Source organism: Monopterus albus, unplaced genomic scaffold, assembly GCF_001952655.1.
Source record: "Monopterus albus unplaced genomic scaffold, M_albus_1.0 scaffold12.1, whole genome shotgun sequence".
NCBI lineage: Eukaryota > Metazoa > Chordata > Actinopteri > Synbranchiformes > Synbranchidae > Monopterus > Monopterus albus.
Window position 1 is genome coordinate 5,100,271 of NW_018127892.1, and position 21,958 is coordinate 5,122,228.

The window sequence follows — 21,958 nt, forward strand, 5'->3', positions numbered from 1 at the left end:
ATCTGGACAGTGAATTCATGCTCTATAGACGCATACACACAGACACACACTTATCAAAGCCTTGTCTGGGCAGATTCCATCACTGGCATACATTGGCAGCAGCGTACGCCATTTTTTATCCTAAAAAGTTATTTTCTAATTGCATTTTTTGTAAATTTGCAAAAATATGAATCCCTCTTTTAATGCAAAGTCAGAAAAACAGCTGCTCCCTGAGAGATGCTGGGTAGTGCATCAAGCCTTAATGAGCAAGTGATTGTCTTTAAGAGTCACTGGCCTCTGATCTGAGGTTGGGTCAGGGGTCGAAGGAAGGATCCTGGGCTTTGGAGGAACCTGGGTAATGGACAGCATGGAACAAATGGATGTGAGCAGATTGCTCATGTTTAACATTGATGCTCATTCCCCATGCTGTCGACATTGTTTAGGTCACCACACAGAAAACGTATGGAAAGATGAAAATGTGCATGGATCAAGCCTTATTGTTAATGAATACATAACCAGTCTGTGTCTATGCCTATAGGAAGGTAGAAATTTGGCCACTGTGCAGTGCACATGTGCAAACAACAGGCACCTTTAGTGCGTGAATAGTCATAGTAATTAAAGTTGTAGATAAAAATTCAGCAAATTTGTCATTTTATCAAGTATTTAAGTAACAAACCAAAAAAGTACCATCAGTTGATTAATTTTGTGCTAATATTGTGTAGTATGTCACTCATATGTCATATTAAAAGGAAGCTCCTTAGTCATCATGGCTCATTAAAGATGTCTTTACACAGGCAAAGCATAAAGAGCATCTAGTGGCTAAATGCAGAACTGCACAAACCTCTAAATCACATGTATCCTCAGTGATTTTTCACATTATTCCTTCAGCACAAAAGACGGATAACTGCCAGAAAATTACAGTAACATGCTCAGATGGTATACATGCCCCGTTGACTTCACACAGTGGCCAAATGCCAGTCAACAAAACAATATAGAAAGAAAGAAATCCATAAGTGCTCATAATTATGGAATGATTTAGAAAAAAGCACAAAGTGATTGTCTATCACAGTTTTCTCTATAGATTACGTAATAATGCAATTTAAATGGTATTAGAGCTCATTTATGGGTAATCTGCACTTCTTCACATCTTTCGGTCAGTGCTCTATCAAACATACTATATGCACTAACCCCAGATCACACTGTGTCGAATTAAAAACACTGCAGAGTCTGTGGTGGAATGAGTAACATCTGTGGAAATGATCAAGAGTCACACACATTGCATGCCAGTTAAGACTGCTACCCTGTTCTGAACAGCTAAAAACAGGAAGAGGAGGAAAGGAGAGGAGTAAGATCAGAATGCCAGTGTGAAAGTTATTGCTCTTTAAAGAAAGGGGTCCTTCATATTCACAGCCCCGTGTGATTGAAATCCATGGACCGGATTGTGCAAATAGTGATTGGAGGGGTGAGGGCACAGCACTCATACAGCTCTTAGAAGATTGAACATTGTGAGTTATATTAAAGGTGAGGGGAATTTGGGAAGAGGTGGGGCTTATTGTGAGGTCCTAGTTTCTGATTGGTTGTTTCTGGTCGATTGTTCGAAAGCATTCCGGCTTTTGTTGAACACAATTATTGCAGTGAGAAAAAAATAAATGATTGATAGGATGGCAAATCTGCCAGATTCTTTTTCTTCCAAAATAGAATATTTATGTACATATCTTCAACTTGAAAGTAGTAGCCATAATTTTCTTTTAAAATCCTTCATATGCTCTTTTTACATTTCTATAAGTTCTCATCAGAAGGATGCAGTTCCTGCTCTACATATGAACAAAATCCAGACAAGGCTTCTATATATTAACAAACCCAAGTGAACTGCCGGTTTTTACCCAATATTCTTTTTCCTCAACTTTACAAATTCTGTATACAAGAAACCATGAAATAAAATAAAACACATACACAAGTTATAGCCAGCCAGATCGGACTGCTGTATATTTAAATTAGGACTAACTTATTTTAACAGAACAAGAAGTAATACTGGAATCTGCTCTGCACTAGAAGAATATCTACAATAGCTCTAAATTCATAGTTCCCTCTCATATTCAGATTCTTCATCTTCACCTTTCCTTCATGTGAAAAAAAATCAAACAAAAACAATTGTTTTCAATTTTATAACAAATTAACTTACCTTTTTTTTTTAAAAAGACTGACAGCTTAAAATTGTTCCTAGATGTTTTAAAATCTGTACATTTCTGGTCAGTCAGTTCAGTTCAGAAGACAGGAGGAGGCCCCGCTCAGGCTGTGGCTCAGGGCACGTTTCATTTATACACATTCTTCAGACTGTATCGGTGAACAGGATGGTGTAAGTGCTGGACATTCCTAGTATTGTTGGTGGTCACTACGTTTCTGGCAGATGACTCCTCAACCCCTGGCCTGAAGTAGAGCTCGAGGAGCTCAGAAATATCTGGTTGCCACATAGCTGTGGTCTTATTTTCTGGGTCATCTGCTTGTGCCATTTGTTGTAGTGGGACCACAGGCAGTCACTTGGGCATGGCCATGGCAGAGTTGGGGTCGGGGTTGAAGAGTTCTTTGTAGAGTGGAGGGAAGAGTACGTTGACTGTTTCTGGGTGGAGCTGCTGGAAGGCCTGGAGCTCCTCGGTATGGAGTGTGCACAGGGCTGACAGTGTTGGAATTCGGCTGATCAGCTGCAAGAAAAAAGAGAGAGACAGACAAGGACAAGGAAAGTTAAGAGTGATATAGTGCAGACATGGAGAATGTTAAGAGATGAGTGTCGTGTCTTTTGTTTTGATTTGTTTTTCCACATTGCTTCACTTCTCCTCGAGGTCAGAGGGGCGCTGTCTGTGTTTGAATTGTCTTTTCCTTTAGTGTAAGTATTCCTGTACATTCGTGGTATGACTTATCTCAATTACTGTGGCTTGGCCTACCTTGGCCAGCGCATCTTCATCCATGTGGTTCTTCTGCATAATATGCTGCAGAGCAAAGTAGATCTTCTCCTGGAGCCTCTGGACTTTCCGAGGCTCCATCAGCCATGGGCGATCTGAGTAGAAAGAAGATGTTGAGATGCACAACTCTTTTGTGTATGGACCTGCACTGGATTTTAATATTGTCAGTGTGGTTGTTATACAGTTTTATACAGACACATAAACCATGGACCTGCACTGGATTTTCATATTGTCAGTGCTAACACTGGTGATTATACAGTTTTATACAGACACATAAACAGGAATGCTCTTGTTTTGCTGACTTTTACAATTAAGTGTCTTGATTCAGTGCAGACTCTCCACACAGATTGCTTCCTAAGTTATAATATTATAAGGCAATGTGCACTGACCTGTGGAAATTAGTACAGCTGCCGAGAACAGAGCAATCTCCTCCTCTGTCAGCTGAAGAGAACACAAACTCTTGGCGAAGTCAAACACCGCACTCACTAAATCATCACAACCTTGGAGCGAAACAAATAAGTGGACAGGGAATGACAAACAAAAAAAGAGAACGTTTTCTTACACATTGTTGACATGGACTGTATCAGCTGGGGAGTAACATACATCACAGAGAAGATGACCTTTAAATGCTTTGCATTTTTTCTCTTTTTCTTTCAATTTCAGTTGGCTTTCATCCATCATTTATACCAAGACAAAATGCGTCGGTACTAATGTCATACCTAGAGCTTTGAACATCTGCATGCCTCCGTATTTCCCTTCAAAGAGCACAGTGTTGTTGAGAGGGTTGAATGCCCTGCACATCCGCACCAAGACCACCTCCAAACAACCTGGAAGAACCGGGAAGAGAGACTGTCTGAGTCTGACAGTGATATAGTGACTAAAAGGCGAAAAAAAGAATCCAGTTTTTCTTCCCTGAGTGACATTTTCCAACCTGTGACAAGACAAAGACATACAGCACCCCCGAACCTGACATCTTAAGTCCTGTTGACTCACCTGACTTGAGCAGGAGGATCTGGTCGTTCTGGCACAGTTCCATGAACCCTGAGATGCGCTTGGCAAACTCCACTACATACTGGATTGCATGGGTGATCTGAATGGCACACTGCTGCCACAGCATGTCCCGGGGCTAAAGCCAAACACACCTAGTTTAGGCTTACTATCTGTGTAGTTATAGTCATGTCAGAAAAATGAAACAAAATATCTTGCCACCCTCCTCTCACACACCCATTTCACATATATTCTTGCTGACAACACCTGAATAAATATGTTTCCTTTCCACGTTAAAGGGAGGGTTGGTGATTCCTTCCAGAAGCATTATTATTGCATTTCTTGAATTTATCTTTATATCCCGATGGCAATGAATACATTTAATTCACTGACGACATAAAGAAAATGATCCGTCATCTGTTACATCAGCAGGGCAAAAAAAAAAAAAAAAGCCTGACCAGACTCTTAATTTTATTCATCCCAAGCAAAACTACTTGCTGTCTCCCACAAAGCATTGCAGCTGCAGGCAGATGTGTTACTGCTCTGTTTTACAGCTAAAGCTAGCAAGCTATGGCAGGGGAGGTACCTACAGCAGTTTTTGTTTACAAACGGACCTCTGAGGCTGGTTACCAGCTACGAGCCAGGGCTAAAGCAGTTTAACCATGGACCAGAGGTCCTGGGTGGGTAACATCGTATCTAAGTAAAGTTACAACTAAAAAGAAGTTGGGTGCTGCAAGAAGTAAAACCAGCATTAACGTTGTTGTGGCTTTTGAATGACAGTGACAAATGCAAGAACAAAAATGGCTGAAAATGATGCCACGGTGGCCGTATTTCTGCTAGACAGGCAATTAATGGGTCTGTGTTGTTAGGGAGGCATTTGATATTTTCGTGAAATCTGTAACTAGTAGTCAGGCAGTGAATGTTGCAGTGCATATTGTGTTTTGGAGAGAAGTCAGAACGAAAGGGTGTGATTTCTTCAGCTTTCTACTTTCAAAATCAAGCTTCCTCTTGCTGGTTTTTCTGGGATCACCAACCCTAACTTTAAGAGAGGGGGAAAGAAAAGTTGAACTCAGTTTGGCTCTTTAATAATGAAAAAGTTCTTGATAAAAAAAAAAAAAATCATATTAAAGTGTTGCACATGTTGGGCCATTAATGCATTGAACATAATATATACTAGAAGCAGAAGGAGAGATGAAGTACCTTACACCTCTAGTAGGAATGTATAAAAACTATAATTATAAAAGGACAAAGGAGCGCAGAATTTTACAAAAAGAAAGAAGAGATATTGGTTATTGGTTTCCCTAAATGTACGTGTTCCTCTGTGTTCCTGAGGATGGTGTCATAGCATAAAACCTCACCTTGCTCTGGTACATCTTGACTTCGTCATAGGAGTGTGTCTGCCAGGCTAGCTGCTGCAGCTCCTCTGTTGTGTACTGACATGTCTCTAAGTGGGACTTGATGATATTCTGAGCAATGCGGTCTAGAAAAGGGAATTGTTTGCTTATTCAGTTACTCCTCTCAATATAATATGTTCATTCAATTATTCATTCATTTATACATTTGATAAAGTGCAAAATTTAATGTGTTAATGGTAGGTAAGGACATATTCTTCACTGTATGTGCTATGCTCCCTACCTGTTGGAAATTTAGAGGAAGACATTTATTCATTGCTGCTTAATTTAACCATCACTTGGATTTTTAGCACTCAATTTTAACTAAACCTTAACTTGTGCTAACAGCCTAAACTGTACATGCAGTAATATGACACCTTGTCATCTAGCTGTGTAAGGCTGTCTGATCTCCTCCTCTCCTCCCAGATTAGCACCCTGACCTGCGCTCTCCACGTGGACTACTTTAATTTCCCATGTGGATAGTTCACATAGATTTTAATGATGAACCATGTCTGTCTTACAAGCAGAGCAAACTATCATGCAGCCTTTACCCAGCTCTCCCATGATGACATTACTGTGTCCCAGCTGACTGTCCTGGTAGCCCCCGTAGCTGAACAGGTTGGGTACAGGCGTCAGATCATACACGGGCTCCTGCTTAATGTGCTTCATGCCTGACATGTCCAAACCTGACTGGTCTGGAGATGGCTGGGTAGAATCCATCCCATAGTAGCCCCCTGGGACACCACCTCCGTTGCCCTGGCCACCTTTGGGCATCTCAATAACATGACCATTGGCATAGGTGCCGCCAATCTCATGGTTAAGGGTGGACAGTCCATTGGATAGGCTGGATGAGTAAACGCGTGCCAGAGCTTCTGCTTCGCCTGTCTGCTGTTGTCGCTGCTCCTGCAGTCGTGCCTGGTGCTTCTGGACCTCTGCATACAGACTGTCACGTTGCTTCTTGGACATGCGGCCAAACTTTACCGCTGTATGTGGAGATAATACAGTGTAGAGAGACTGAAATTTAAAACCTTGCCAAACTAGATCAGGAGCATTAAGAAGCAAAATTTGCCCAGATTCTCCATGTATTTGTGTGTACACTAATAGACCTGTAATCAGTAGGTATCATTTCTGTGTATAAACATAAATATACTGGGCCATACCATCTCTGGACATTCCTAAGGCGAGACATTTTTGCAGGCGGCAGTGTTGGCAGCGGTTGCGGTTTGTTCTGTCAATGAGGCAGTTCCTCTGTCGGGGGCAGGAGTAGGAGGCGTTGTTCTGCTGACTTCGTCTGAAGAAACCCTGGTTACATGTCAACAAAGCATGGCTACAGAATCTTCATGATTGACTGCACAATTTTAAGCACAAGCAATCAAAACAGGCCTTGATGAAACAATGTATTAAGTCTCACCTTACATCCCTCACATGTAATGACTCCATAGTGGATACCTGAGGATTTGTCTCCACAGATTTTGCATGGTATAACTTCGATTTGGGCTGCAAACAAAAGACAGAAGACAGAAAAGACAGGTGTTACACTCTGGACTGAATAAAGAATTTTCTTTCCCATTTTTCAGAACACCTCATTCAGTTCCCTCACTTTCCAGATTTTTAAATCTCAGTTGGCAGTCTAATTTGAGGTTAAAGAAACCTGGGTGGCTGTAGGACGTGATTAAGGTTACAGTGTGTGTGTGTAAAGTATGTGTGTGAGCTTGACTTCACAAGGGCATAGTGACATCTGGACATCCTCAGTGTCCTTGTAGGAGTTTTCCTAATGACTGGGACTTTGAGAACTGTGTACGTGCACACACGTTCACACACACACACACACATAAGTGAGCAGATAGCATTAACTCTGTGTGTGACTTCTTTCTGTTACGCTTGAAGGAGAGACCCCTGCAGACTAGCAAGGTGATCCATAATGAGAAAACAGGTTACATGACTGAAGGGCTTACTCTCTCACACACTCCCTATTGCTCTTTCTCACAGACAGACCAGACACACACACACAGACACAGACATTGTACAGCCCTTTTAGTATTTAGCTTTTTCGTAAACCTTCAAATGAACTAATTTAACTAGTCTTCATTTGTGTTAAAATTTTACTCACTGTGTGTAGGTAGCTCCATGTACAGAAGAAGGCACAGAATATGAACAAGTAAAGTTTTTCAATATAACACACAGAAGCACTTGTCACTAGTGTCTTTGAACATATCTATAATATGTGAAAAGAGACAGACACTGTTCCTATAAAGAGATATGGGATGATGAACAGGTAGGCAGGTATGTCTGCTGAGATAGCACACTCTCTATAAAGAGCTTAGACAGCCTATCTAATCCTAAATTATTTCTCCACAAGATGGTTCCCTTCTCTGCTAAGCACTGGCTTAGCCAAAGCTGAAATGCCCATTCAGATGCAATCTCCTTGCATAGTTCCATCTGTAGGAAATACTGCAGGGTGTCTGAACTTCCTGAGACAAAGCTGACAAGCTAAACAGAAATGTTTTTCAGTTTTAAATTCCATTTTTGCATAATTTATTGCTCTTAAATGCGATATTACTTAAACCTACATTGTGCTACTGGAGTTGATGCTTCAGAAGCAACAGAGAGAACTATGTGTGTGTTGGCGTGTGTACATTATATCTGAGTGTGTAGCGTGTGCAAGTATATGTGACAGTGAAGCACAAGGTTATCTGCTTATTTTTGTGCATTTGATCAGACAGCGTTAAGTGTTTGTGTATGTGTATATAATGTACAATACAGGTATACAGTATATTGCAGCTATATGTGTACTGTATACTAATTGCCTGTGGGAGAATGAGTGTGCTGTATATATAACTGGATAATCCCATACGAGGATCAGTGGAGAAAGTTGATCACAGAGCAGCTACAGAGAGTACTGTCTATACACTGTACAGTCCATCTGCCTCACAATGAAAAGTATCATTAAATCATTGCCCTAATATGCACAGATAGTCAGAGTTGGTGGGCCAGAGCCAGCTGATTCATAGGAATGTGATCTCCACTGTGTACTGTGAACCATCTGCAGAGGCACAGTTGGACAACACGGCTTGAAAAAAGTGGGAATATGGGCATAATGAGGGATACACAAAGTAAGGATGCTCGTATAGTCATCCATTTGTTTTCCTCTCATTCATCCAGCCACCTGTCTATCTGCTCCCTAGTGACCATTAGGACCCATACCACTGCCTAACTAAAAACAAACTTCCAGTCTGCAATGACTCTGGGCTGTGCACTGTTCTTCATACACTGTACATTATGCACTGTTATAGTTATCTTGCATGAATGAGTCTTTAGTCCCCATATGGCCTCTTGGTAAATTATACCTTACAGTATATACAGTATAGTACGTCAAACTAAGCAAAAGATTGAAACAGTGACCTATGGACAGAATGACATGTCATTTAACCCTGTGTGCTTGAGGTAGCGTCGCTTATACTGAGAGTTGTGGTGCGGCTCAAGACGTGACCCATTTCAACCAGTTCCCTGCCAACTGGCTCCAAACTGGGTCAGAGCAGAGCCCTGGACTGGGACAACACACAGATTACACATAGAAAGAGTTGTCAATGAACGTGGCCTGAAACACACTATTAATAGTCTATAAAACAGGTCAGTCGTGCCTGGGACATGGCTGTGAGCAGTAAACAGAAGCCAGGACAACACTACTGTACCAGCCGTATGCCGCATCTCCTTCATTCTGTGCAAGTTGCAATCCTCTTACTTATTGCCATTGCTAATATTTATCCCAAACATTTACTCAAACTCTGATACATTTTTTGATCATGAAGCAGTTGAGTCTCTGTAGCTGAATGTGCTCAGCACACACCTGCTGCTGCTGCTGCTGCAATGTCAATGTACCGTACATAGTGATTATTTCTGCTGATTTTTTGCAAACGTTCTTTACATTTTCCTCCCTCAAAGGATGTGTGTTTACTGTTTCTCCCCAGTGATTAGAGTATACTGTATCAATGCATTTTTTACACCATGAGAGACTGTACTTCTCTGTGATCATGTAATTACGCCCAAAGGAGCACGGGCCTGTGCATTGTTTTAGTGTGTGTTTCAGAGAGGGTTTGAGTGAACGTTTCACGTCTAAAAAAGAGACAGATAAAGTATGTGTAATATGTGTACATTCTGTGTGTGTTTGACAAAGTGTGTGGGTGTGTGCATTGTTGAGTGTGTGTGCGTTGTGCTCATTGCCAGTGGAGACTGTCAGGTACGATATAGGGAGACGGTCATGACAGCATTGCTGTTGCCAGGGTGGCCACCCACTCGTTGCACTTGTCTGGCTGCCATAGCGATGATGTGCTAAGCTGTCACACTCTTAAAGGAAGTGATGTCATCATTGATGTTTGGGGCCGTCTCACAGCTCATCCTGCCGTGCATCTCTCAGCGTCTGAGACTTTGTGAACTGATTACTAAAGACCTCCCACTTGCACATCCAGTCAATAATACACTCTTGTTGCCTTCCCTTACTTTAGCTGCAGTGGTGGATTAGACGTAGAAGAATTAAGACGTTATTATACAGATGCTGTGTTCTTATTGTTTTCAAAGATAGGATGTGTGATAATGCATTTGGATTTCATGGATTTACATTACGCATGCAAAGTTGACACAGCTTTAACACTCCACTAGTAGTAGTAGTAATAGTAGTAGAAGGGAACTCCTAAAAAAACAGTAAAACTTCAGAGAAAGCTGTCTACTGCAACTGTTTCCCTAACTCCTCTTTAATAAGCATAAATTTTTAAAACCTTAGAGGAAAAAAACCCCCACTCATATCTGTTGTTCTGGAAGTTGTTTTGCTCCCACCTACACATTTTACGGAGATGGGTGGGACATCTTTCCAACCTGAGTTGACCCAGTCTGAGCTGAGTGACTGACGTCCTCGCCCAGCGGGAGCGTCAGTGTTATCCTGAGGTTATTATGTAAGAGCGGGACTGCAATGCTGGCGATTCCTCAGCTAAGAGGAGGAGCAGGCCTGTACAATCTCTTGAGAGGGTAAAAGACAGATAGACAGCGAAAACTAGCTAGAGATGCATTTCAGAGGGCACAAAGCACAGATAGTTGTTCTAGTGTACAGCACACTAGATGATCATTTGTACATGTGTATGTGAGTGGCCGTGAGCGCTGTATTGCGCCGGCACGTGTTATAATAATTGATTTTTAATGAAGTGAGGATCTCCTGTGTATTTCCTGGGCGGGCCCTCTCTCTAAATAGATAGCTAATTATCTACATTGCTCTGTAGAAAAAAAAAGTTTCAGCTTAGCACCAATATCTTAACAATACTTCATCGAAAGTAGCTCACACTCAGCGTGCCATTAAAAGTTACACACACATGCATATACACAGAATTACATGACTATTTAAAAGGGCAGTTTTCTTCTTATATATTCCACATAATCATTATGTAACAGCAAATAAAGGCCACCAGGTGTTGCTATACATGTTTAGGCTCTGTGTGCATGTGTTTCAGAAGGGGCAGACTGCACATGCATGTTTCATTCATTCAGCCTGCGGGGTGGGTCTACAGCAGAAACATGTCCAAAGCAACACACACAGATTCAGGCAGTAAAAGTGACAGAGGTTGGTGCTGTGGTATCATAGCATGCGGAACAGTTGAAATCACTTTCTCTGCTAACTTTTGTCAGTGTAAAGCACTTCAAAAATGCAAACACAACTCCTGCTGTTGTCCCAGAGGTGGATTTGTTGAAGGATGAATGTGGGTGGTATCTCCACTTCATTAAAAAATATGCCTAGCTTCTTCCCAGTTAACTAGAGATCTTCTGGGAAAATGAAGGAGATCAGCACTTTACCCCTCACCCGTCCTTGTTAAATCTGAACAGCTCTGGTGCTGGTCTTAGATGTCTATATACTGTGAATTATGCTATCACTGTTTGCCATCGACTCCACTTCAGTCTGTTTGACTTTTTCATTTGTTTCTGAGGATTTCTTTTCTCAGTAAGTGGCTGTGTGACTGGGAAATCATTCTAGTTTTTGTATTTCATGATCTATTTCCATCTCTTGGTGTAACTTTGTCTTCCTTGTCTTAGAGAGGAACAAGCTTCACCGCCCCTTCATCAATGATGAAAAACACGAAGAAAACTTTTGGTGGTGTGATCGCTGAGTGGATTAACAAACAGCTGGGAATAGTCTAGCTGTGCTGCCTGGGTTATCTCCCCTGTGTCTCCTGTCATGTTTTCACATCACACTGTGCCATTAAAATCAATGAAACACTGCCACTGCATATGGTTTTGCTAACGGACGTGTGCTATGTGCTGTTGTACTTTTCTCTCTTTCCTGTTGATTTGTACTGTCTGAAGCAGCTGAAAACCATGTTGAAGATTGGTGCTCTCTGTTTTCCTTGAGAAAATTAAATCAAAGTGCATTTCATTCAGTTTTATTTCTGTGCAGTATTTAACATGAATGCTACTGTCTGGTAGCCTGGTGGCCTTAGAGTTTAAGGTGTAACCTTAAAGCTCCCAGTCAAATGAGAAAATAATCAGCCCTAATAATCAGCAGCAGTGAAACTGATGTCAACAATTATCATCCCTGTCTCAAACACCTAGGTCTGATCTGACTGATAAACTTAATGCTGACCTGCTGACATTAAGCATCCTCATTAGGTGACACAGTCATGCACTGGCTCTGTCTTTGTTTGTACATTTTGGTGTACAGTAATAATCATAACGCCATGCATTGGGCCCATCTCGCCTCCACCATCTCCATCTCTCACCACCAAGCGTGTCTGTGTCCACTCAGTAATATAGATAGTCACGCTGTTGTTGCATGAGCATACATGTTACTACCCCCAAACCTCTGCTTTTCCCATCAGTCTATCGTTGTCAACCCCCCTCCCACACTTTGCCAATGCACACAGCACACACATACGTACGCACAACAGTCAGAAATATAGTTGCTCTTGCCTCCACCCCACATTGTATGTCAGAGGGCATGAGCTTGTCCAGCTTCCATGCAGCCCCGAAGCACTCTGGGTAATTGCTCAGATACCAGGTCTGGGATCAGCTGCAGTTTGCCCATAGAATCTTGTGCCACGGTGTGATTGGACGCCATGGAGAGGGAACAGAAGGGGGCCACTGGCTGCCATCCAGTGCATCGATTCGCATGCACAGACACACACACCCACACACACGAGACATGTTCAGACAGACAGAGACAGACATGCCTGAATGCATGCATTACTAAAAATTGCTGTTCAAAAAGCAGACTTTAAAGTATGAGTTTTAGACCACCCCCCCATCCCCCAATACACACAGTCTCCCATCCAGTGCAGCATGTGTCCTCATATGAATAAGAGGAGACATAGGCATGGGAAAAATCCACAGGGTAAACCCAACCCCTGCCTATACACACACATTTATATAGTATATACACACAAACACACAGATTGCCCATCTGCCTCCTCAGATTTGCCTCTCATGGTCACTGTATACACACACACACACACACAGGCGCATGCTCACACTACAACCCCCTAGGTGACCCATAGGATCCTGATGACCTTTGACCTTTCCTTAAGGACTGAGCGAGCACATCAGAGTGGAAACAACAAGTCCAAGTGTGAGAGGTCTGCATCTGGTCATTCCCACCCTGAAATCAACCATAAGAACACACACACACACACTGAGGCACACTCACTGAAGCAAGCATGTGCTTATGCACAAAAACACATGCACTGTCTCTCTTTTATATTTTCTTCCCTCTCTCACGCCTGTATCCTGAAGCCTGCAGACATGCATTTGTGTGTGCAGTGAGCTGTTAATAGTAGACCTGTGCAGAGATGTTTATTTATAGACACACACTTAGTCAAATCATTATATTCAATGTGGTTTTATTTCTGAGGTGAGAAAATAACGTTTTGTCAGCATGGGCCTTCTCATCCTCCCTCAACCTCACGGTCCTCCTCTTGTGTTGTTTCTCTTGAGCCTAATTGTAGATGACAGTGTGTGTGTATGTGTGTGTCTTTGAGGGGGAAGGGAGAGGAAAAGGTGGCTATCCCAGTGTAGACAGAGAGAGAGAGGCATCCATGGAGAAATAGATAGAAAATTGGTCTCAGTTCTTACATAAGGTTTGAAGATATTTGGCCTCAGTTTTGTCATCATCACATCATTTATTTACAGTGGTAGTCTGTGGTCAGGTAGATAAACTTAGGAAAATGGGACATCAACATAAGTGAGGCTGAATGGACCTTAAAGTATTAATGACGGTGGCAGCACTTACTATGAATAGCTAGCAGAATTAAATCACTCAGAGGGGAATGGAAACTGTCTGTGTGAATGGTTGTTTCAAAGGCTCAAAACGGTTTCTCTATAAATCAGATTGGATGCTGTTGAACTTGTGTGTACTTATATGTGTGTGCATGAGAAATGCAGTTGTAAACAATGGTGTGAACAACTATTTGCAGTTTGTTTACAGACTTTATTGACATTTATAGCCTAGTCTTACTTTGCACATTACCAATTTCATATCAACAAGTAACCTAAGATGCACTGCAGTAGACTAAACCACCCAACACTGAAATGTTGTTTACACATTAATGCATAATAATTTTCCAATAATAGCCTATAGTGCATAAAATATAATATCTCTCAAAATAGGCATTCTGTATTATGAATACTTTTAACTTAATGTGTAATAATACTTTTAAGTACTTTAAAAAAAAAAACTATACATCTGTACTTTTCCATAAAGGTAGTTGTCAGTAGTTGTTCAATAATACACCAAACATTTACATGTGGAAGAGTGTGTTTACACTGTGATATTACTTGTAAGTATGGTTATTAGCAGAACATGACACCGTTAATACTACTGTGAAGAGTTTTGCCCCATGGTTTGTGGGTTTAATCATCTCCCTGAGTAAAACAGGCCGTCCGCTTGGGAGTGAACACCAGCATATGAATGAGTTAACATTTGAGTATCTGTGTGTTTTAAAAAGGTTTGAATATATGTGTGCATTTCACCATGTCTGTTCGAGTGAGTGTGGGAGCACGCATGTGTACAAGCGTATGTGTGTGTCCTCTCCCAGAGATGGCCGCTAATAGCTCGCCTCAGGCAACAATTTAACTCAGCCTAACAAGGTTCTCCCCAAAGTGGCCCCAGGGGCATCTCTCACAGAGGCAAATTGATCACAAAGACTAACACACAGCTCAGCTCAGCTCGACTCGGCCTCCGCTGCTCTTCACCTGCTCTGTCTCCTTCTCTCTGGTGGGAAGATTTAACAGAATGCATTATGAATGTCAGAGTCAAGAGAGGAAAAGTAGCAGCAGCAGTCTTGGCTTCAGAATTGCATTCTCTTCGTGAATGGCGGGAGATGTCTCGTCAACAGTCAGTCAACAGACACACGTGGGTCAAGAGAGGTAGTTCAGGATTTGGACCCAGCGAGCGAGAGAGAGAGAGACAGAGGCATGTGAAAGTGTCTCTTCAATGAGATTACTAGCACTAAAACAAGCTAATCTTTGTCATTAAGAAAAGATGCTGCAGTAGGCTAAGTCATATTACAGACTTATTGTTTCTAGTGTGTGTGATGCACCTGCCAGCACTGAACACCTTCACAAAGTGCAGGCATTTACCATTATAGATTTTAGATTACTAATTTGCACTTATAACTATGGGCAGGTGGCTTTATTGGCAACAGGGATTGTCAATAACAACAATATAGTACTTTTAAGGAGCCCATTTTGTTCCTTTTCTCTTTTAATGAAAACCATTTATCCTCAAAATGTCAGTATTTAATAACAAGAAAAAAGTTTTGTTTTTCAGCTGTGCAGCAATACAATTTTTAGATAAATCAATAGGATTTTAAGGTTTCATTTACTCTGAGAGAACTTTTCTTAACCCCTAAAGGAGCATTTCATTTATATGTCCTGCCTTTGACCTTATATAAAGTAGAGGCTGGAATTGTACCCAGTCACACATACAGGATATGGACTAATCTGCTTTGAGTGTTAGCTAAAGTCTAATAGGTGGTTTGCAAGTGTGGACTTTGGATGCTGCTATTACAGCTCCTGGCGTTATTAATGGCTTAAGGTAGCAAGTGCAGTGTCAGGACAGGAAAGTTTAAATGTTTGCATTGTGTGTGTTACTATACATGCAAGTAAACATAAATTGGGTGTTTTAGCCACTCTCTTCTCAGTTATACCTCATTGTTACACATAGGCACATGCTCTCTTGCTCAAGCAAACACAAACACACACATGGTTGCACTATTATGTAACTGTTAAATCTCTCTCTCTCTTGCTCTCTCTGTTATCTCACTTCATTTTCTTTACTGTTCCTCCTGCTTTAACCTTCATTTGCCATGTATTCACTTCACAGACTGTGACTTCTACATGACAGTGACTGTTGAAACCAGAGTTTAGACGTGCAGCTGAACACGCTCTCTGATTTTGGATCATCCTGCAGTGCACTCTACATCTCTCCCCACAAAACTAGACCAATTACAAACCAGCAAATAGAATTCCTGTTCTTGATACTATATATTTTCTATGAAAGTTACAGCCTCCAATGGCATGTTTGTACTAACAAGCGCAGTCACCTCCTTCACCTGGTTTGTACTTAAACTGGAGGAAAATGTGAATACTGAATATCATTGTGCCTCCATTGACACGTGCTGCCTTTATGGATGAGCAAAACTGGCAAAACAAAAGAAGCTGCCAGAGGACTCTAAAACTTAATGGCAGAATTAGAGTTTAGTAGTAGTTCAGGCTGCAATCCCTTCTGGATAAGAGAAAGTGGAGACACATTCCGAAGAGTGCCGCATAGCCCATGCTTTGTGTGTATAAAGATTTAAAAAAAAAAAACAGAGAGGAGAAAAACTGTTTGTCTAGACTCCCCCAGACAGCCGCAGAAGGATAAAACCAACACGAAGTGCACTATGAGTACACGCTAAACAAACATGAGCTACGATAGCAGCTCAGTGGGATCACAGACGTGCCATCCAGGCCACACACACAGTATGGCTGGATGGTCTGAGTATATGGTTATGAAAAAGAAGAAGTTGGGCAAACATGCCAGGTGAGGATTAGACTGTGGGTATCTGAAGACAGGTGCATGGCCAGGGGAAGTGTGTCCTGACAGTAGTCGTGTGTGTTACAACTGCATTCTGGTGGTACCTCAGTCAGTCAGTAGGGCTGTGAGGGATTAACAGCGTGGCCTGTATTGGCTCGTGGTAATTTCTGCTCTCTTCTTACATAACACTGGGCCATTAGTCAGCACAAACACACAATAAATAACACAAACAACCACACCGAGCTCGACAACAGACCACACATGCCCTGATAACACTTCAAACCAGAGATTCACTGCAGGCCAGGTGCCCACTGTTGTGCATAATAAGTAATTTCATGGTGACAATGGAAAACGGTGATTTAGTGGCACAACCTGTGCACTAGCCTGCTGTTTCTGACTGAGGCTGGTGCTGCTGGTTTCCAAATAGGCCCCTTCATGAATGAGTATGACGAATGTCAGATCATATGTTGGTGTAACCGTGCATTGTTGGTGCAGTTCATTAGTAACACTGGTGCCTCTTGCAAACTCCTTGTTAATAATTTTAATCATGTTTTGGGACAAACTGTGACACTTTTATTTTAACTCCTCTATTTCATTTTAAAGCAGAGTATAAACATTTAATAAATGTTTATAAGAGTATAATATAGCTGAAGTTCTCTTTTTTTGTACAGTTGTCAGCAATTAGAACAGCTCCTATGACATATTTCATATTATTACACCTGTGTTTTATTATCTGTTTATACACTTATGGGTAACCACAGGAGGAGTTATAGCTGTTGACAAGCACATTAATATGCACTTATGATTTTAACTGTACAACTACATTAATCAGTGTTTGCATCTATTTACATTTATTCAATGTTTGCATATAATCTTATAAACACATTGATCTATTTCATACATATTATAAACAATAATAGGCATAAATATTATAACAGCAACACAAACTGAAAATAAGTGAGCTAATACTTATTTAGAGCCAATGGTTACAGATCTAGCAGATGCTAACTTGTAACATTAAAGGTAAAGTAAATCTTTGGTATGTGGTATATATTTATCTAAACAAACTGCTTCCGTTGGCTTGGGGTAAAAATTGATCCTAGCATGCTTTAGAATCCAACAAATCAATGCTTGCACAGACCTCAATGCAAAGCAGGATGGGACTAATTATATTGGCATGAGGCCATCATGCATAGTAGCTGTGTGAGTGTGAGTGCTTTTCTGCCAATATTCTGAATGTAAGTAATATAAATAATGTCTAGTTTGAAATTAACGCCAATGAATTATCACCGTCATTCCTGTCCTCTTCTTTTGCCACCGCTCATCACCACTTTACCCTGACATGCTCCCAGTTTCTACCATCTTGTCTTCTCCCATAGTGAAGGAGGATGGGAGGTAGTGGTGGACACATATCACTAACAGAGGAGGTCAAATGCGTGCGGTAAACCCCTGCTCCCCTGTCACTGCCTCCATCTCTTTGACTCTTTGACCTGTCTGGCCCAGGTGCCGTCCCATCTACAGTATGTTGTGTAACAGCTCTCAGGGATATACCAGTAACACGTGTACACATGCTCAGGCTAATGGGACCTAATGCAAAAACCTCTGTGAAAATAGGAAACTATTGACATGCCGACACTTGCATTTATGTTTCAGACAATTTGTAAATTTATGCAAATGTTCATATGCAATGTACAACTCTGTATATATGTTTGATTGTCTTTAGCAGAGATCTCAGTAGAGGTCTGTGTTCATGTTGATAGTAAATATATATTGACTAGATGAAATGTTTGGTAGGAGGATGTTGATCGGCTCAGATGTCCTCTGGGTGTCCATGCATAATTATGGCAAAACAAGTCTTGTTTAGACTGAATAACATTTAATTTCCATGATTAAAATTATTACCAGTAAGTGTAATCAAAATAGACTACAGAATGAAATCAGTTCTGTTATTTATTTATTTATTATTGTTGTTCATTTTTTTTATGAAGGGCTAAATCTTAAAAATGAAACTTGGCTATCACCAAAACAGTTTGCAACACAAAATGACTACACCACTCTTACTGATGATGATATTATTACACAACGTCTTTGTTGGGGTTTACAGGAACACTGTTCACAGAGCAGCATCATTATGTTGCTGTTGAGAATACAGAAATAATAATCCTGTTTATAACATCGTACACAACACTGAGCCATAGTGGGAAAAAAGCACAATGCTCCATTTTCTGAGATGCAGAAATGGCCCTGATGATATTATTCTATGTGGTGTTTCTGTGCCTCTTCCTGGCCGGGCGGCGGGGTGACATCATCTTTGGTCAGGGCTTCAGGAGTTGTGGCTATTGTTAAATAATAATTACCACGTCTCATAAGGGGCCTCTATTTTTTTTATAACCTTGTGGTTGTGAGCGCATTTCTGTGTAAGGGTAGCCGAGACTCCACACACACACAGGTTGAGAGTGGGGGCCGCACAGCCCACGCTGATTTAATTCTATCTGACAAAACATGGAGAAAGAGGGGTGAGAGAGATGCTTTAGGGACCTCTTCTACTAACCACTGCTATAAAGTAAAAGCATAAGTTTTCTGTATGCCCCCCAAAGCCTCCTATGCATGAGAGCGGTCACAGGGCCCATTAAAGTGTGGATAAAATACAAGGTACATGACAATGGAGTTTGCCTTGGATTAAAGTGAAAGAGGAGCTGGAGGGGTGGGTGCTGTGGCCTCCTCATGTTTTTTCCTTTCCTTTATTTGATGACCTGAAGCTGAAATAACAGAAAGCGATAGATAGATAGATAGATAGATAGATAGATAGATAGATAGATAGATAGATAGATAGATGGATAGATAGATAGATGTGATGCATCAACAGTTTTAGCCACAGTACATGTTTGACACTTTATTTTAAGTGGATTACAATTATCTTTATTGTTGGAGAAGCTGTTCCTGTTTATCATCATAATAATTACTAATGATAATTACCTAGTTACTAATAATAAAGTAATCAGTTAAATAACAATAATGGCCAATAATTTATCCTGTGATCTCAGCTCACACTATAGGCTACAACAACAAAACTATACATGTAATTACAACATGACCATAGTCCAGTGAAAACTGTCAGTAAATGCGTTTCATTTTTAAGCAGATGCAAGCTGCTTATCTCAACAGCTGATTATTTTGCCTTATAGTGGCGACTTTTTAGTGTTATGTGAGGTTTAGTTTTTCTGCATATGTATCAGAATTCTCCAACAACCTCTCTCTTCCTTTTCCACGTCCTTGTGAAACAGTTTAATAGTTCCCAGTGTCAAATAGAAAGACGAGGAGGTTCGGCCAATTAAAGACAGACTGACTAATAAATGAAGCGCTCAACCAAGTTAAACGAGTGTTGCGACTTGGTGTCAGCGATAATTGCACAACATCAAGAAGAGCAAATAAAATACTTAAAAAAAAACACTAAGCTGATAATGATCGTGTTTAATATTGCAGCATTTGTGTTTGATTTTTAGTGTAATGGCCGATAAATTGCAAATAGGCCTGTTGGAGAAACAAAAAAACAAAGAATTTTCTGCTTTGTGGAATAAAGAAAAGCACTTAGTGAGAATAGAAAGGGATGCTGCAACCTGTATGTGCGCGTGCGCGCGCGCAGAACGACATTGACATTGAATTTCAATATCCCACGGAAATGGCCAAGCCGACCGCTTTCAAAGTAGCCTATCCCTGAAACATTCAATAAAGTACATTAGGACAAAACTGTTTTTTTTTGTGCACATCATCAGCCCTGATCCGGTGGCGGTGTTTCCGTAGTTCCTGTTTGTGTGGAGAGGAGCTCAAATGAATAAAGTCAAATATCGAATATCATGCACCAATTTTAATTTTCAAGTATAGACTCCAGCGGCTTTACGCATGAATTTGCAAAGTGTAAGCCTGTTCCACACAAAAACACACATTCATACTCAAAACACACAAGCAAATTGATCCAAATAAACTTTTATACGTGTATGATGTAAGGTGGCTGGTGAGGCTGCAGAGAAATCCAACCAGCTGCGAAAAAAGTGACTAAACGGCTTTGCTGTCAAAAACTCCCAAAGTAAACTTTCAAGGCCAAATCTGGGATAAAGGTTGCAGTGCCGTGTGTATGTATAAGTCTACAGTGTGTGTGTGTGTGTGTGTGTGTGCGCGCGCGCTGAAGCTTGGGGAAACGTCGACGGTGGGATGGTCTTACCTCGCATGTTGGCGTTGCTGGAGCTGGTGTTGAGACTCGCTTCCCAAAGCAGCAGTCATGAAGAAATAAACATAAACACTTAGAAATGGGAGGGGGCTGCGGGGGGAATGATCCTTGGTTAAAAATAATAACGACAACGAAAAAAGTGTGGATGATCTGCTTCGATGTCCACTGGCTGCCCTGAGCGGAGGCGTCTCTGCGCTAAAAGCATCCCAGACCGGGGCGCAGACAGGCGGGGTGAGGTCGGAAGGTGCGTCGGTCGTTGCGCTGTGGTTGTATGGTCGCTTGTCTCATGACATCTGCGCTCTCACCTCTATGGGAGGGTTTCACTCTCTTCTGCAGGCTGAGGGAGGGAAAAGCGTATAGGACAGGCTTTACCCGGCAGCCCGGATTGGACTGGAACACTTTCCGCTCCTCCCACTCTCTCCTACTCACCCTCCAGCCCGGAGCCTGCACACACACACGCGCAGCCTGAGCGCACTCTGCTGCTGCAGTACACAGCAAAGTTTTTAATGTCACTTTCCACATTTAGTCAACCCTGTGCAATTTAGACTTTTTTTATGCATGCAAAGAAAAAATGCATGCACAGTCTTTAATCTGGACTCCCTTAAAGCAAACATTCTTCCTAGGGGGATACGGTTATTTATTCCTCATCGTCCTATTTGTTTGACATTTTTCATAGAAATTGTTTGACTAATCTAACTGAACACATACAAAATAGTTTAGGAGTAAAGACAAGTCTTATAGTCAACAGAGGGTGGGCGCTTGTGGTTCAGATATTAGCCTGATTTAAAAAACTTAGATGATTGATAACAATGATGAAAACTATTGATAAAAGAGCTAATCTACTGACTTTAGATTGATACAGACAAACATTATCATGATACCATTGGAGCGAGATTGGGCAGGTTTAAAGACACCACAGGGCGTCACATTCTCTTTGAAAAAAGTAGGAAATAGTAACAAACTGGGTACCTAAAACCACACTTATTCTTAATAGAGTATTTGTTAATTTAATCAATGACATTTTAATACTTTATGGCTTATACCTATGAGCATGGATTAGAGCACAAAGCAGGTTACAGCATCACCATAATTGATTATCTCACAGTGATGTTCAATTTGAAATGCAGTAAAATGATGATGTACTATGCTTATTATATAAAAGCATATATATATGCTTATATCTGCCTTACAGGCAATAAAGAAAGGTTGATTGATTTTCTGTTCCAGAAAAAAAGCAGCTCAGATGAGATGATTCGAGGCTTTCATGGTGGGGTCCTCTTATTCCAGTGACACAGTGCAATAGAATTATTGCAGACTAGCTGCATAATATGTGCAACTAAGTGTGAAATATTTTTATTTACTTGCTAGATGT

General features: G+C 41.1%; 1 protein-coding gene across 3 annotated transcripts; it reads right to left on the minus strand.

The window, feature by feature from the left end:
* On the minus strand, nucleotides 1-20,877 carry rorb (RAR-related orphan receptor B). 3 transcript variants are annotated; one of them, XM_020590400.1, is made up of 10 exons: nucleotides 20,581-20,877; nucleotides 6,726-6,811; nucleotides 6,475-6,616; nucleotides 6,001-6,297; nucleotides 5,282-5,403; nucleotides 3,930-4,062; nucleotides 3,656-3,763; nucleotides 3,326-3,436; nucleotides 2,919-3,031; nucleotides 1-2,678 (listed from the first exon to the last, which is right to left on the minus strand). In XM_020590400.1, exons 1-10 carry the CDS (start codon nucleotides 20,585-20,587, stop codon nucleotides 2,514-2,516), a joined length of 1,284 nt encoding a protein of 427 aa, XP_020446056.1. In that variant the 5' UTR covers nucleotides 20,588-20,877; the 3' UTR covers nucleotides 1-2,513. The 3 variants fall into 3 exon arrangements, with proteins under 3 accessions (XP_020446056.1, XP_020446053.1, XP_020446055.1); XM_020590397.1 differs by having other exon boundaries at nucleotides 5,866-6,297; XM_020590399.1 differs by having other exon boundaries at nucleotides 5,866-6,297; nucleotides 6,475-6,641.
* Between the last annotated feature and the right edge of the window lie 1,081 nt (nucleotides 20,878-21,958).